Source organism: Passer domesticus, chromosome 5, assembly GCF_036417665.1.
Source record: "Passer domesticus isolate bPasDom1 chromosome 5, bPasDom1.hap1, whole genome shotgun sequence".
Classification (NCBI taxonomy): domain Eukaryota; kingdom Metazoa; phylum Chordata; class Aves; order Passeriformes; family Passeridae; genus Passer; species Passer domesticus.
In genome coordinates, this window is record NC_087478.1 from 47,290,324 (window position 1) to 47,308,181 (window position 17,858).

The 17,858-nt window shown below is 44.7% G+C and overlaps 2 protein-coding genes across 2 annotated transcripts in view; one reads left to right on the forward strand and one right to left on the reverse strand.

Annotated features, from left to right (window-relative positions):
* The window catches only part of CCDC134 (coiled-coil domain containing 134), a 103,826-nt gene that overhangs the window by 64,542 nt on the left and 21,426 nt on the right, over positions 1-17,858 (reverse strand). The window lies entirely within an intron of this gene.
* On the forward strand, positions 130-16,041 carry DESI1 (desumoylating isopeptidase 1). Its single transcript, XM_064420092.1, is given in 8 exon segments — positions 130-194; positions 197-247; positions 250-420; positions 9,167-9,188; positions 10,095-10,164; positions 10,854-10,963; positions 11,690-11,812; positions 12,950-16,041. Coding segments are annotated over 8 exon segments (687 nt in total). The 5' UTR covers positions 130-148; the 3' UTR covers positions 13,044-16,041.

Sequence of the window (17,858 nt, forward strand, 5' to 3'; positions counted from 1 at the left end):
CGGGAGTTCCTCACGCCCCGCTCGCGGCTCCGAGCCTCAGCCAATGACAGCGGGACTCGCCCGTCCCCGCCCCCGCCCCCGGCTGTAGCTCCGCCCCGGCTCTGTCGCGCAGTGACGGGGCGGCCCGGCAGGCGCGGGGAGGCCGCGCATGCGCGCGGGCAGGGTCGCCCCTTCCTGCCCGTCTGTCACCTCACGGTTGTGCCGCTGCGCCGGGGCCCGGCACCGGGGCCGCCCTTTCCTCCCGCTCCCTCCGTCTCCCGGAGGGAAGGGCCGTTCGACCTTGTTTGCAAGGGCTCCGGCTGCCGCCCGGCGGCCGCGCCCGCGTCCCCATGGAGGAGCCGCTGGCGCTGCACCCCGTGAAGCTCTATGTGTACGACCTGTCCAAGGGCATGGCCCGGCGCCTCAGCCACCTCATGCTGGGTAAGTGCGCGGCGGGGACCCGGGCCCGGCCCGGCCGCCGCCTCCCGGGGGCTCGCGTCCCGCCGCCGGCCACCGCGGCCCGGCTTTGCCGCGCCGGAAAACGGGGCCGGAGCCGCCGCCTGCTGCCCCGGGGGAGGCGATCCCCGCCCGGTGCCGCTCTCCTGAGGGAGCGGCCCGCCGGGAAAGGCTCCCTGAGGGCGCGCCGGGCGCCGGCCGTGTCTGGGGATGTGCGGGGCTTGCCCGGCGGCTCGGTGCTTGGGAGCACGGCGGGGTTTGGCCCTGGGATTCCCGACCCCGCTGTCTTCGGGACGAGCCTTGTCAGCGCGGCAGATCCATCGGGCTGCTCCGGGTCCAGCCTCCTCTGGCCGCCGCCCGTTGCCGCTGCGCGGGTGGAATTCACTGAGGGCACGGCCAGAGTGATCCCGGGCCTGAAGGGAGGGACAGCCCGGGACAGCCCGGCTCCCGGCTGCTGTGCTGGAGAACGGCGCCTGCTGTTTACAAGGTTGTGGAGTTTGAGCGGCTCCATGTTGTGGCGAGGCCGGGCTGGGCTGGTGATGTGCAGCTATCTATGCTCCCTCTCCTTCAGAGAGTTTGTAGGAGCCTGCTGTATGTCTTGTCGAGATTGTGTGCGTTTCCAACCGAACCTGAAACTTGGGATGGAAGGGAAACAGGTTTTGCTTAAAGTTTTGGAAGCATGAATTAGGAATGCAACAAGAGAGTTTTATACCTGTTATGGAGCAGATTCTGACCCGTGTCAGACCAGCAGTCTGTGTGGGATGAGACTTCTGAACAGACTCAGTGTCTGAACAGATGGCTCTGTGTAATCTTGTTTTACAGTTTGTTGGCATTCACTTTGCTCATCTGCCCTATGAGGAGATTCTTGTGATCTCCTGCAAGCTTAAAATGAAAGTCCAAACCTTAGCGTGAGGTTTCATGCAGGTTTCATGCAGGTCAACGATAGGTTTGCAGAGTTGAGAAGAAAATAGTACAGGGATCATGTGTGTTCTGCTCTGTTAGTCATTTAGCAGCAACCATTTTGGGAGATGTCTGTTTCCTGCAGTGGATAACCTCAAAACTTTTTATGTGGTCAGAATTGCTTCTGTTGTAGCCCTTAGGGAAGTAGCTTTTGACCTGTCAGGTGAAATAGCCATGTTTTATCATGTGCTAAGAGTTATAAATCTTGAGATTACATGGGTGCATGATTTACCTGGGTTTGAGTTGACGAGAATTTAACTACTATTACATCAAAGTGTTGCTCCTAGTAAAGACTGTAATAGAGATAGGTTGCCACTATAATTGTCTCCATGCCACTCTTCACACAGATGAAGCAAAGGCTTTTTAGCTCCCTTCTTACCCACAAAGTCAGTCTTGGGATCTTGTAGCTTTCTGAATTTCCACATAAAAACACATAACACGTGACTTCATTTTGATGCTTTCTAATCTATTCAGACAACAGCTTGAAAACTTTGTGCTTGTGATACAGTTTGGTGGTAAATTTGGGGGATCTGAGCAGTGAAAAGGAAAGCTTAAAAGCCTGAATGCTTCTTGGTAGTAGGGGAAGTGCTGCTCGCTAGTACTGCCCGGTGACTGTGCTCAGATGTGTTCATGGAATGTGGCCAAGTAGGCCCCGCGTGGTCACAGTGACAGTGCAGGCTGCAGAACATTTGAGACTGTGGGTCCTGTGACTTGATTGTCCGTAAAACAAATCATTCTTTCTTCCTTCCTTCCTTCCTTTCTTCAAACTGTGTCTTCTGTGCATTCACGCTCAGCTCTGTTTCAGATGATTTTGGAAACCTCCCCAAGAGCCAAGTGATTGAGAGAATACTCCTCTTACCTCATGCACAGACCCTTTTTTCCCTGAAGAACACCAAAAACCTCTTTTTATATCTCTGTCTGTCAACTCGCAGATGGTCAATATCAATTCTTTCCTTAGTGATGTTCAGAAACTATAGGTCATCAGGGAAAGTCATAAAAATTACAGAGGAAGCCATTTCTTAAAGGATTTACACTTGGCATCTCTACTTGCAGTATTCTTTTCATCAATGCCAAGTTTGAAGCAATGCTTTTGCTTTGAGTGATAATCCTGTAATAGTGCCTAAATTGAAATACATTGTTTCAGAAAGGAAAAAAATAAATACAGTAATTGATTGTGCTAAAATAAATTTCTGTCAGGCTTGAAAAAACAGCAGCTCAGGTCCCCTTGCTGGAGGGGGATGAATCCTGAATTATGAGACTGACCACTGCAAGAGCATCACTGCACTGAGTCTTCTGCTGTGCTAGTAGGGTCCAGAGGTACTGGGGACTGTCAGCACAGCCTTCAGGGAGCAGCTCTCACTGCCACATGTCATGCTGACACTGTCAGTACCACTTCTCTCTGTTGTCATTTAATGAATCTGGAAGGCAGAGATGTTTAGCACAGTTCATAGCAGGCTTTAGAGTGACTTAGTCTCGTCCCTCGGACAGTCTTTGTTTTTCTTGGCAAGTTTACTCTTTCTCTACTCAAACTACTTTTATTCTTCTTACTTCCTGTAATTTAGTGACTATTTCTATTCTGAAGTATACATAACCAAAAATTGTAGTTGCCTTTGGTATCAGAAGCAGCACATTTAATTTTTATGTTGCTTTACTTTATATCTTCTCAATAGCTACTGTTGGTCCTCTCTCCCCCACTCTCAGTCTGTGGCTACAATTGTCTGTTCAAATACATGTTATAATAATAAGAAATGTTGACCTGAATGCAGTAAGCTTTCTGTTGCCAAGACAGAAAACATAATCCACCTGATTCTGTGGAGGATAAAGAGGAAAAGAGAATAGTTCAGCTTGCAGTGCTGATTTTGAAATAGACGTCTAAAGGCAGAGAACTCTTTAAGGAAGATTAAAATCCTATTGCATCATAGGCTTAAAGAAAAATATCTACCAGCTCAAAGTTCTGCTGTCCTGTAACTGAGGTTATTGCTTTTGTGACTCACAGAGTGAGCTGGGAGCTTGGTTAACCACAGCAGCTTTGGCTCAGTGGAGTATAAATTAACGTCGAGTGGACTGGGAGTATGTTTTGGTTGAAATTTTTAAGTGGTGCATTCAGCTGTAGGGACTTAACAGCCCAGAGGGAATTGGAGCGAAAGGTGACTGCTGAAAGGAGGTGCCTTCTGCTTGGCTCCATTTTCCCAGGCCAGCACATTTCTCTGCTTCTCCTCCATCTGTTCTGAGCAGTTTTGAATTGCTTCAGCATGATATTCTAGCAGCTTTGCTCCCAGCATTTGCTGGGATTTCATGGAAATGGTGTGTGTTACCCTGCCCCAATACAGCCTCCTGGGTCTCTCTGGGCATAGAAGAAAGTGCTTGCCTAATTAGAGTAATTTCAATTCAAAAAAGGCAGGAATCTTAATGGATTGTCCTAGGGAAATAACAACAATATGCAGAGCAGTACACTGCTAGAAACACCCATGCTGGTTGACCAAATTGTATTACTTCCAGTTCCACAGGAGACCAGTTCACTGCTTTTGTTTAGAGTCTTTTATGGTCTTCTGGAGTTTGCGTATCCATTGCAGAGCACAAATATGTTGTTAAAGATACTGAGCTTCCTATTATTTCTTTACAGCTCAGAAGCAGGCATAGATCTTGCACTGAGGGTTGGATGGTCTAAACTCTGAATGGGGTAAACTAAGGGCCCATCTGCACTGACAGCTCCTTCCCTCATGTCTCAGAACTCTTCTGCCCTTCAGTATAATAATTTTGATTAATATACAAATGCCACTTTCATTTGATATTTAAAATGCACAGGAATAATCAACATTGTTTGGCCCTCAAGATTAATAAATTACTGTGATGATAAAAAAGATTGGTGAGCATCTAATATTCCTTGTGCTTGGCCTTCCAGACAAATCTAAGCATGGAAGTAATCCAGTTTGATTGTATTCTAAAATTATATGGGCATGCTTCTTTTTTCAGAATACTTCTGTATCCAAACAATTACAGTCTCCTGAATTGATTTTACAAGAAACTAATCTAACTACTTCATTCTCCATGTTCCTGTGACTAAGCTGAGGGTCCTGGAACTGTTTATGTTCTATTTTTCTCGTAGGTTTCTGGCTCATGTAAACACCATTACAGTATTTGAGCTATGAATGTTATAAAGAAAATAAAACAGCAAATCTAGAAGCTTGTTTACTTGCTAGATGATGCTCTGCCTTATTGAAACAAATTGAATCTTTGAGATCCCTAAGCACACAGATTTATGCTGAACTGGCATCTCCCCCCAGGTTCTAGTGATTATTTTCAGGAAAGAGCCACAGAAGCACATCAGCAGGGGAAAAATAAAAAAAGTAAATAAACAAACAAAACCATCCCCAAACAAAAAAGCAGTGTTTCCAACCCTGACAGGCTATGTCCCTAAACCCTCACAAATATAACGCAGTAGCTTTTCATGTCCATGTTCATGGTCTGTGAGGAAAACAAGGTACCTTGACTTGCCTTAGCTTGGAATGGATGCAGATCAAACTAAGCTGATTTGCTTTACATTTACTTCAGGCTGAGCTGGCACATGGGCAGTTTCTCTGGGAGGGTTGATACCTGATAGCCTGGCCATATGCAGTAAATGTTGTGTGATTAAATGTGTACATCTAAATTTGCAATGACCTTTCCTGTTCAACAGCCCCTGACCCTTGAAATATTTAAAACTAGTTAGCATCTTGCTGTTTCCCTGGATAACAAAATCACAGAAGAGGTAAGCTTGAAGGGACCACAGTGGGTTATCTGGTCCAACCTCCCTGCCCAAGCAGGGTCATCTCAGGCACATTGCACAGGTTTGTGTCCAGATGGTTCCTGAGGATCTTCAGTGAGAAAAACTCCACAACCTCTCTGGGCAATTATTCCAGTGTGTCATCACCTGTACAGTAAAGAAGTTCTCATGTTCAGATGGCTCTTCCTGTGCCTGAGTTTCTGCCCATTGCCTCTTGTCCTATTCCTTGTTGCCACTGAGAAGAGCCTGTATCCATCCTCTTGATAACCCTCCCTTCAGATACAAAGTGCCCAGAAGAGCATCATCCCATCAGGGCATTCCCATTCTGCATTATGAGCATGTGCATCCTTTGGGTTAGCTTTACTGGAGGTGTTGAGTGAAGGGTAATGCCTGCAGTTTAATGCTGCAAGGGCTTTTGCAGCTCTGATGGAAATTACTGGAGAATCTCTGTATAGCAATAGACAGCCTCAGGTTATGAGTAAATGGCTTGGTTTGGGTGACAGTAGCAGCACACAGCTCTACCCACATTGCAGTGACCACAGGAGTTTGGAGTGTTGTGGCAAGGAGTGGAAGAACAGGAAACATGATGATGATATCTGCCAGTATCCTGGATAGTATTTGCAATCCCTTCTTACAGTCCTCTCAGGTGACTATGGGATGTCAGCTCTGTTGCACTGTAGGATTATTTGGGGAGGATCATGGCAACCTTGAGTTTCTGGCTTTCAAGCTGGACAGTACTGCCAGAAGCAGCTTTATTGGGGAGTGTTGCTGCAAGGTCTGGATACAGCTTGTGTCAGCACTCACAGCAGTGCTGTAGCCTTGCTTGGTGAGGCTGTTGGGGCTGCTGTGTGTATCAAACCTTCAGGGGCTCTGGGCAAAATATTTTGTGTGTAGTAAGCAATGTTGAGCAGAAGGCAAAACATAACTCCTTAGTGCTGGCTACCCTGATTGCTCTGCCTGAGCTTACCAGGGGTGGCAGTGGTGGTGAGCTGTCACCTGTTCTGTGCAGGGTCTGAGTCTGGGACAGAGGGCAAGAAGAGTCATAGAGGAGGGACCAGAGGCAGAACTTCAGGAGGAAGATGATTGTGTCCATGAATGTCTGTACATAACCTCTTCCATGACAGACAAGCAACACTGAGATTCTTGCTGAGCAGCAGGAAAGGGAGCTGCCTGAGTTCCTCAGAAACTGGTGGCCCTTGATTTATTGCTCTGTGGCTCAGTTTGAGTTGAAATGACAACAGCCATCTGTGAAGCCTGGGGTACTGCAGCAGCCTAGCAAAAGTTCTCAGTCTTGGATGTCTCTGTTTGATGCATATGTGGCCAATAATGGCAGGTTTCTTAGGCATGAGATTCCTCCAGCAGTGTTGTCACTGAAGACACTTGCACTGCCTCTCACCAGACACAGTCCATCAGTGGAAGAAAGGGATTATATTTTGTCTGCAGCAGGCTAGAGAGCTACCACAGATGCCTCATTGTCAGCAGTGCTGCAGATCTGGTGTGTGTTTTCCACAGTGCCAGCTTGGTTAATGACTTCTAGGAGCCAAGGAAAAATAGTGGGTCTGCAGCTTCATTAAGATTTTCAAATCAGTGTTGGCACAAACGGACCAAGCTGAGCTGCAGCAGACAGACCTGCCTTGTGAAGATAGGCAGCTTCACTTGCCAAAAGCTGTTCTGGTACTGCCCTGGCACTTGCTGCCTTTGGACTGCTACAGACTTCACGTGTAGCAGTAAAGATTGGACTGCAGTCAAAAGCAAAGTCCAGTTCCTCAATTCTGCTTGGGTTTTGTACATAAAATCAGACAATTACTTTGGTGAAAAGGGACCTCTAGGAGTCCTGCTCAAGGTAGAGCCAACAAGAGCAAATTCTTCAGGGCCCTGGACAGAGTTCTAAGTACCTTCAAGGATTGAAATCCCATATGCTTTCTGGACTCCTGCCCCAGTGTTTGACCACCTTCATAATAAATGTTTTCCCTGCTTCCTGCTGAATTGTGAATTTCCCATTTTCCAGCTAGCCCCTGTTGCCTTTCACTGTGCATATCTGAGTAGAGCAAGGGTCCCCTTTCATCCATACCTGTTGGGTACTTGTAGACAGGAATACAGACTCTTGGCTTTCTCTTCTTGAGGATGGACACACCAGTTTTCTCAGCTCTTCTGCAGTACAGTAAGTGCTCCAGCCTGGTATGTCAGTGTCTTTTGTATTGTGGGGATCCAACAGTGGACACAGCACTCCAGATGTGGTCTCACAAGTGTGAAATTGAGGGACAGGGTCACTGCCCTTGAGCTGTGGGCTGCAGCCTTGCCAGAGCAGCCCATTGTGTAGCCTTTGCTGCAGTGATATTTTCAGGTAGGTGTTGTAATTGCACAAGCAGGTCCTGGCAGCACCTGTGACAGTGCCAATATCTACTGTAGCCCTTTCACCTGCATTCAGAATCTAGGTACAAAGTGGCAGCTCTCTGGAAAGTCTTTTGTTACTGTTTGCTGCAGGTGTGTGTGAAAGTAAATACCAAGATGTTCTCTTTCAATTTACCATGCAAAGAACAGGCACAATTCTAATATGTGCTGCTTTTGAAATTTTTTTTTTTTTTCCCCCTCTGGTCTGAAGGATAAAGTTCAAGTTTCTAGTGAAAAAGTTATTTATCATGAGCAAATGTGTAATAACTTGTTAATAGATACACAGAATGCTAACTAGGCAAAGCCAAAGGGTAGAGCCACCCAGAGGCCAGTGCTGCTGAGCCTTGAGATAGTGCAACACAGTCTTCTGGCTCTGTCATTATTGCCACTCTCTTTTGGCCTTCATCCTCCAAGCCTGTGTCTCTGTGCCATGGGTTGACAGGGAATGTGGTTGCTGCCTGGCTGTGACCCATGGGAGTGACACATCAGTCCAGCTGCTTCAAAACTATGTGTGCTCACTTCAGCTGATGTCTCTGGTGTCACATCAGCCTTTTCCCTGCCTCTGCTCTTCCATGACCCTCATCTGAAGCAGGTACCTATTTTACTTCAGACCTGAGTGGAAAAAAATGTGTTAGTGATTGCTTTTTCTTGTGGCAGAGGAGTACTCAGTCTGGTGCTTGGGTTCAAGAGAATACCAAATGTTGGTGTCCAACAGTTTTTCTGCTCTAAATCTGCTTTTTGGGGGTTCTGCACCTCGTTCAGGAAATAAAGTTACAGCACATCTCCCACAGCATGCACTGGCTCCCTACAAGCTCCCAAAGGGAGGGTACCAGGGATGCAGCCTTTCAGTTGTGACAGATAAAACAATTGAGTCTGGAGCAGTAAAAATGACCTTTTAGAAACAGGTTTAATCTTGAGATCCTACCATGAACAACAGAGAGTTTTAGGTCTCCTGCTTCCAGGGAACTGGAAACACATTTTAAAAGGGACCTTTTCTCTGAGACCCAATTATATTATCAGTGTAGTGGTGCCTGAAGCAAGTCTTCACTGCTGAGTTCTGGAAAACACACAGCTTTATAACTTGTGTAAATTTCAGTGCTGTACTTTTCTACCTCTGTTCCCACTTAAACTAATTTTTAAGGGTGGGGGTGGGAGGGAAAAGAGGAAATAGTGAAATACATGATAGAGGCTACCACCACTGCTCATATGTTTATGTCAGAGCTCTCATCAGTTACTGAAAAAGAGAACTGAATACACTCTGCTGGCCTGCAGTTATGAAATCTGTCAAATTCAACTCTTCTGCTCCTGATTGAAGACTCAAATTTTAGGAAAATGTTTTCTTTCTTGGTGTGTAGAAGAACACCTAAGGAAGGTAAGCATCAGCAGGATAGGATGGCATTGCTACCTCTGCCTGCCAGGAGGGAAGAAGTACAATGGATGTGGGGATTGAGTAGTTAATTTGAAAGATAATCTGGATTTTTTAGAAGCAGCTCTGGATTAAATCTTTGGTGTTGCTGTCATGGTGAAATAATAAGCATGGCTCCTAAGTGATTGATGGAAAGTAGGCTGAAATCTGGAAAATACATTGCTAATAACTCTTCTTTTCTCTGCATACAGGGAAACAGCTGGATGGCATCTGGTAAGTGAGTAGATTTAAATTGCATAATGTGGGTAAAACACTGGTACAGGAAGTATTTTCAATATGCAGTTATATATGCTTCAGAGCTTAAGAACATTTTGTGGTGGAAGAGGGAGCAAGACATTTTTTGTTCCTGAATACAGATTGGCAGTAAGATGATGTACAGTCAGGTGCTAGTTAAACCACCATGGAATGGGGTGTTGTTAGTAGCTGTTGTGGTTTTGTGCACCTGTGTACTTTTTCAAGGGTAGGATGTTGTCCTTGTCCCAAGCACTTTGTCTTATAATTCCAGGCATGACTAAACATGAGAGTAAAAGAGTAGGTGGGAAGAAGGTATTACAGGAACAAGGCTTCTGTCATATAAGAGCAGTATCTACATTCAGTCCAAAAAATACCCTTAATTTCCTATAATTCATACCAAGATTTTTGATATCACACGAAGAAGGCTTGTTTGGTGGTCTTTTTAAAGGCAAGAAAACCCTTAAACCCTTGTCCATCCATTTTCCTCTCCTCTGATCCATCTCCAGTGGCTGTCTGACCAGATTCTCAGGCAGTGAGAAGTGTCTGTCAGTGTGGTAGCAGGGCTGGTTCTGTCTCTGAGGGCTGACCTCACCCTCAGCCCGTTAGCTGAGAGAGGCTCATGCCTGGGCTCTCAGCTAAACCTGTTCTTTCCTAACTGCTTGCAGAAGTACAGTAGGCTTAATAATCATTGCTTCCATATCCTTTCATGTCCCAGCAGATCCTGTTCCCACTCACAGAAACACATTGACCTTTTCTTTCTGTTATTCCCTTCATTATATCCTTGAGCTCATAAATTTATCAGTGATTTATGTGCTAGGCTGTTTATTTTTTCCCTTTATTTCAACTTTCTTTGTTTTTTTGGTTTTTTTTTGTTCTCTGTGGCAGGCACACCTCCATAATAGTCCATAAGGATGAATTCTTCTATGGCAGTGGAGGAATCTCCAGCTGTGCACCTGTAAGTTCAACTTAATTCTCTGATAATTTTTGTAAGGTTACCTGATCAGAATTGCTTATGTTACTGTCTTTTAGAAAAGCAGCAAAAGACTTCTGAATTCAGAGAGATGCTGAAGCCAGCTGCTTGTCATGGTTTCCCAGGGTACTGAGGGGGGAGGGAGCATGGACAGTGGGTTGAAATGGACAGTGGGTTGAAATGGACAGTGGGTTGAAATGGACAGTGGGTTGAAGCCCATCTCAATTCAGGCTGGGGGTTGCTTCTTCTGGTAGAGCCTATCTATCCAGAACACCTTTTGCAGCTGCTTTGCCAGAGTGACACCTTGTCCAATTCTGTATCATTGTTACATGCAGATTTTTTAAGAGTGAAAAAAAGCCCCAAACCTTGATGTTTTCTCAGACCTTTCTGTTCTTAGAGAGGTAAAATGGATGGGCTGTGCTTCTAAAGCAGAATTTTGCCATAGCTTAGAATTTTCAGCCCAAAGAGCCAAATTTTACCAGCTGAAATGGAAGTTTCATGTTCCTTCTCATTCTCTTGAGTGCAGAACAAGGGAAGCCAGCAGGGCCTTTTGCTTGATAAACATACCAAAAGTTCCTTATTTTATGCCTGCATGAACCACAATAGCTTCATTCAGTAGAGTCCTCCAAGAGAATTTGGCCTGATCGTTTGACAGTATCTTCTGGCTGTTCCAGGGAGGGACACTTCTTGGCCCTCCAGACACAGTTGTTGATCTGGGGAACACTGAAGTCACTGAAGAAATTTTTCTGGAATACCTTTCCTCTTTGGGGGAATCTGCGTTCCGGTAAGTAACAGCCTGTACTGGAAAACCTGTACATCAAAAAGGTGTAATGAAACCAATCCAGCTCCCAGAGCTTCTGTCTGCTTACTCTCTCATTTGGAACTCTTCAAATATGGACTGGACAGAGGCACCAGTACACAAGGGGCTACCTTCTAGGCTGGGAAAGCATTCTCCTGGGAAGTCTTTAATGCTGTTTTTTGTAAAATCCAATAATGCCTGAAATGTTTTTGAGAGAATCACCAGAGAAAATGAAATCTCTCAGTAAAGCAGTTTCCCCTGTGAGTCATAGGTAGGCGCTGTAGTAAAGCTGCCAATTTTCACATGAGTAGAAGCAAGGTCTTGACTGTTAAAGAGTCTACTCTGCTTCTCACAAGAGTAGGAAACCACAACATTTAGTGTTCTGGCTGTCTTTCAGAGTCAATAGTTCCTGTGATTTCTCGTTACTGCTACTGTGGTTTTAATTGAAGAAACCTGACCTCACCTATTCTCCCAAAAATGGTTGCATTGAAGTCAGGGATGTGGAGAGATGTCATTTTCCACCCTGATTCAATTGAATTTGAGGGTGCATTGATGTCTGTATTTTACCTATTTACCTTAGAATTCTTTGGGGTGGGGGGAGGAAGTGCTAATGTAAGATGTTCTTCATTAAGGGTATAAGTTTTTTTCTGTTTGTATGATTTATTGCTGAATCTGTGGGATTTTTTGTTTCAATTTCTTTCTGTGGCACAGAGGAGAGTCTTATAACCTCTTTGAACATAACTGCAACACCTTCAGTAATGAAGTGGCACAGTTTCTGACAGGAAAAAAAATCCCTTCCTATATCACTGACCTTCCATCTGAAGTTCTTTCCACGTGAGTACGGATGCCCCTCCTCTCTGTAGCTGCTTCATGCTAATATTTAAACATTTGACAGAGCCAGCAGTACCAGTTTCTGATGGATCTGTCTGAGAACCAGCATAAGATTAAGGAGAGGATGCAATTTTCTTTACATCAACACTTGCAACACTGTATGACAAGTGCTAACTGGCACTGGTGTTCAAAGAAGAGAGGAGATGTTCTTCTGCCTTTAACTTAACTAGTTCTTTTGTGATGGTCTCTTATATGTAGAAAGTTTCAGAAAACAGTGCAAGGCTTTTTTCCTTCTTAGACCAGTATCTGTTAAAAGTCATTTCTCTAAGCACCATAATTGCAGAGGTGTCACTTTGCTTTTGAAGAGGCAGGGGAGATGCAATTTTAAAATTAATGATGCAGTTTTAAAGCTAGGATTGGGTGGAGAAAGAGGATATGAAAAAAAAGGAAATTAAGAATTTCCTGCTTGATAATTCAGATGTTGGTTTTGTTTGTTTGTTTATTTGTTTGTTTTTTTAACTCTCAGCTAGTGAGGATCCCAGTAGGATAATGTGAGCTCCATCATTTAGGTCTTACTTCTCATAACAGTGGTGTAGCACATTATTTGTGAGACATGGGTCTTCTACCCTGGACTCTCAGCACTTCAGATCTCTCAAAATCAGATAAAGTCTGTAACAGAGTGAGTCTTACTGAAAGACAAGCCAGGTGCTACAGATTGCAACACAAATTATTCTGGGAGTGTTGAACCATTGTCTTTTAAGTAAGCTAGAGGCTATTCTTTTGGCAGGCCTCAATATTGATGTACTTAATGGAACACTGCAGTTGCATAACAGGGATTTTGTTTGCACACTTAAGTAGAATGAATTACTGAGAGCTGGTTTCAGACAGTGTTACATTAGCAGTCTAGGCATGTTAGGACTCAGAACTACCTTAGCTGATGATTATATGATATAAAATCGTGTTTAAGTTTCTTAGTTATTGAACAGTAAACTAATAGGTTAAATTAGTTTGCTTTAGTTTGTAGTGGAAGTCTTTTCTTCACATTTGCTTCTAGAATGCTGGTTTGAGTGCACTTCAGTGGTAAATGGGAGTTGTTAACCAAGTAAAGTATTTGAGATGTTTATTTCTTTACCTTCTCAGACCTTTTGGACAAGCTTTAAGGCCCCTCCTGGACTCCATCCAGATCCAGCCACCCGGAGGCAATACCTTCAGCAGACATAATGGACAGAGCTAACAGGAGTGACCCAGTGTGCCCAGCCTCACCAGGCCTCTTCCTTTTTAAACATGAATCTACCAGATTTCTATTTTATAATTTCTCATGAGAATTAACTCTAAAGAAGTTACAAGACAAGTTTTAAAATTTCCTGGGGAGAGAATTTATCAGGGTGCATGTAAGACAATGCTACCAAAAATATTGCCATAATTTCTAATAGCATTATACTAATTTATAAAGGCTGTCTTGTCCAAGTAGGCTGACACTTCCTACGTAACTCCTGTGCTGGTAAGTGGAAAGTCATTCCATGAGCATTCAGTGGCCCCTTGCACAACTTGAAGTAAATCAGGGGATGTCCTGGCCATCCCTTGCAGACTTGTATCTGTCTTGTCACTGCCTCTGTTTGGGGGTATTTGCTGAAGTCTAGCAAAAAAAGCAGAGCAAGTATTGGTAGCCTAGGAAGTGAAGGTGTCCCAGGATTAGTCTGCATATTTCACTGACATTTGCTCAAGGGAAGAGCTGAACTCATCTGATTAGTATATGTGCAGTGGTGCAGATGTAGGGGAAAGGTGATGAAGCTGAACCACGTGTCAGTGTCACACTCAGAAGCTGAAATTCAGTGGGACTTGCTGTGGTGGGAGGGAACCTGGAGCTGAAGGTTACCAAGAGCCTTGTAATGCCAGATCCAGGAGTTATGGGAAAGAACCAGCTGAAAGAACAGAATCTCATGAGCAGAAGTGGTAGAGACAAATTTCAGGGGAAAGTAAAATGAAGTGAAATGTTTCTTTTCTCACACATAAGCTTATCAGCAGATAGAACCTTGTTAATGCATAAGAACTGTTTTCTTGTAGTTTTTTTTTTTTTAACTTGCAAAGCCAGAGTACAGTAAGGCAGGAGTAGCATGGCAACTGCATGATAATACCAGCTGGACCAATTCTGCCTTCAATATCCAATTGCAGACACAGTAGGAGTTCCAACAAAGTGCTGCCCTTTCCAAAGCTGTCAAGCACATCAGGGCTTTCCTTAAGAGAAATAAGTGGTAGGTCTCCCCAAACATAAAGAAAATGAGGAAGAGTAAAATTAAGCTTTTCTGTGGAGCAACTGAGTTTCTTGGGGTACATGCAGAAGCAGTCCTGTGCTTAGATTAACCTTTAATTATAGCAATACTGCATCTTCTAGTTTAAGATTTTTAGAGCTTTGCATTTACTTGCAGTGGGAAAGAACAGGGGAATGAAAAAATAGGCACAATGTTTTCTTTTCGTGCAAATATATATACACTACTTTCCTGAACAATTTTCTAGCAGTTACATGTAGGAAGGAATACAAGAAAGACATCAGACAAACCCCAGAACACTGCTGATGCTCTCTAAGTGGGGATTGCACATCCCAGATGCTGCCAAAAAAGCATCTATGCAAATGTACAGCCATTTGTCCAGTGCTTTGTTGTGAAAAGTATTGCTGCCATTCAGTCCTGCATCTCAAACTTCCTGCACTGGAAACTTCTTATATACCTAAAGGAGATGTCTTTCCTCTGCTGGGCTCTTTCTCCCAGAATAATGCAGATTGATAAATTTCTCACACTGTTATTCTGTGTGGACTATACAGTTTGTATTTCTGAGGGGTTGGAATAGAGGAAAACTGCAATTTAGTCACTGTCAAATACTCTGTTGTCCTGCACCTTGTGGAGCCAGTGCACAGATGGGAATAGGGTATTGTGAGGCCATTCTGCTGTTTCATGTTTACCTGCTCTCAGTGCACAGCAGTGGCCCCTGCAGCCCAGATGCTTCTTTTCCTTCTCATTCTCAGCTTGTGCCATCACCTCCTCCTTAAGCATTTCATTTGATGGACTGGACCCAGAGGTAACTGTGTAGCAGTTACTACAGATGGCTTTATACAAAAGTTTTCAATCTTTCCCCCTCCAAATGTCCTGGTGGCAGAAAACATTCTGTGAAAGTCAGTTATGAATGCCTTTTGATGCTCCTGGAGGAAGGGTTGGTGTTTGGTTTTACTATGCCATAGTTTAGCTTTCCTGTCCAATATATGTATTATCTCCAGTCTTCTCCCATACATGTTTGTGAAGAGTAACCAGCCTTTCACCTTAATACACACATGACTGTGCCACAAACTGCTGTAGATGATGTTAGAGATCTTGGAGCTTCCTCAGTTGAGCAGGTCCACTCAAGCTGACACAGTGCAGCCCAGCATCCTGCTGTGCTCATTTGGTACCTGCAAGCAGCACAGCTGTGCTTGCCTGCCCTTCAGCAAACTGTCACTTCAGGCACAGCTGCCTGTGATGGAAGCAGAGGTGCCATGGTTTCTGCCCCACACACACACAATGAGGATATGCCCTGGATGTTCACCATTTTGGATGTCCTGAGCCTAGTTTCTGCTTGGCTGCCTACTTCAGGACTTTTTGCATCCTCTCGGGGCAGGAAAGAAAAGGAAGACATTCACCCTGTGCATTTTTGCAATCTGCCTTTTCCCCTCCTGAGCAGAGCCCCTTTGCAGAGATAATGCTCCTTCTTTAAGGTCACTGGGTAAAATGTCACTCAGCCATATATTGTTTGCAATAGTCAAAGAGCTCCTGGGCTCAGGACCTACTCTCGTTTTTTGTGGCAGAGAATTGTAAGAGGGAATCCTCTTTGCTTGGTCTTACTGGGTAATGAGACCCCTGTACCCTGTAGGACTCTTAGGAAACCTGTTTTCTCCAAAGATGGTTATGTGTAAATTGCAGGACTGTGCCCTCAATGTTCCACCCAGCTGAAAACAAACTAGACTGAGAAGTGTATGTAAATGTATATAGGTGATGAACTTCAGCCAGCTGTTTGACAAAGGGGCAGGGAAACTGAAATCCTGAAAGGGAACAGAATCCTTTTGCCCACACTTAACTATTCTGTCTTGTATTGCTGAGGTTCCCCCATGCCATTTAAAAAATGTTAATAATGTCTTTAGGCAGAAAGTGATGTTTTGATTTACTTGTGGGGTTTTTTTCTATTACAATAAAAATAAATACAACACATTTTTCTGGTTGAATGCATGTGCCCACACAGCTGCCCAGCAGTCATTATCTTCACTCTGGTCCCACCTGGGAAGTGCAGCATGAGAAATTGTCCCAGCAGTTTGTGCCAGGTGCTGCTTCTGGAAGTAGTGGTTGCTCTAACTGGCCAAAGGCAATGTTCTTATTTAAATCTGGGAAATCTTTTCTTCTGTAAGTACCACGGTACTTAAAACTATACTCCTGCAGCTTGACACAGCTTGGATGAGGTGAATGAAGATGTTCTGTCAGCACAGATTTTGTTCAGCCTTTGGTCATCTAAGTCTACGAGTAAAAAATGTCTCATGCTGCTATTGAAGAAGAGGCCAAACAGAGTTTTAACATGGAAAAAAGTATTTTCCTGACTGCCTTGATGCTACTTTCAAAAGGGGAAAAAAGGGGGGGGGAAAAAGCAGTAGAGTAAGAAGTAGACTTCATGACTGTGTTCCTCTGGAGCTTCAGAGGGTATATTGGGGAGGATTAAATAGCACTGCCTAAAATACCTGACTCTGGGGAAGAAATTCATTCTGCTTGGTTCAGCCTTCTGCATGCTTATTGATGGCATCCAAATGACAAACCACACAGTTTGCTGTTTGCGTAAGAGTCTGTACAGCACAGTACAGAAGAGGTCTTGTAACAGAAGGGGATTGTAACAGAGATGTGTGATTGTGGTTATTTTGGCTGTGTTCTTCAGATGTGGTGCTAGTTTGCTACCAAGTACTAGTACTGGCTCCACAGAAAATACCTGGAAACAGGTATTTTAATCTTTTTTTGTTTTGATTTGCTTTTTAAAAATTAAATTCTAAAGCTAAAAGGAAAACCTTGACCTTAATGGCAGCTCTAGACAGAGTGTAAGCCAGTGCTCATGGTTGCTTGCCTTCTAAACCTCAAACAAAATTTCCTGGCCTTTCCTGTGTAACAGAGATTTTATTCCTGACAACAGCTGCTGCCTATCCGAGCGGCAACCAAGCGAATGTACCAGGAGTGGCTGGAGTGTGAAGTATTAAATAACCAGAACAGCCACGGTGGCCCTGATCTCAGAGCTAACCAGCTGAGGGAACAGCCACAGCTGTGGACAGCTGTGCACTAAAGCACAAGGCACGTTTATGCTCCCAGGAAAACCAAGTTGTCCCAGGTCCTCACCAGCTGATACCAAATGGCTGCCAAGGCGCCTCCTGGGAGAGGCATTTTCATGTGAAGAGACTCCCCAAAGCAGCACGAGAAGCTGAGAAAGCACAGCAGGTAATTCAGGAAGGTTTCAGGAAGTTCTTCCTGAGGAGCATGAACCCAATAGTACTGCAGGAGTGTCCAGTATTTGAGCAGACCTCCCAGTTCTGGAAAGTGCCCCGAGGTGGCAGTGCTGCCTTGCAGCACAGGGATGCACCTGAGCCTGGGGAGAGCAGCTCCCGCTTTTGGAATGCCCATGGTAATGTCAGTGCAAGAGGCACGAGGGAGGTCTCTCCCAGACAAGAAAGCTGCAGGTAGGAGCAGCCAGGAGACAAGACCATGGGGAACCCAGTGCTGCTACTTTTCTAACTTCACACCGCTTCCACCCAGACGTGGCAAATGTCCTCCTCATACCGTGTCATGGTTTATGAAAAATAAAGGTTTGCATTCCTGAAACCCCAGGAGTTCACAGTGTGTCTGACCCCATGGCTGTTCTTGGAGAGCCTTGGGCGTTAGCTCACAGCTCTGCTGTGTGGAAAAACAGTTCCTTGGCTTCTGGCACTCAAGCACCCAAAGGCAGGAAGGCATCCCTACTCACCCATCAGCATGCCATGGTAGGCACACTTGGATGGATT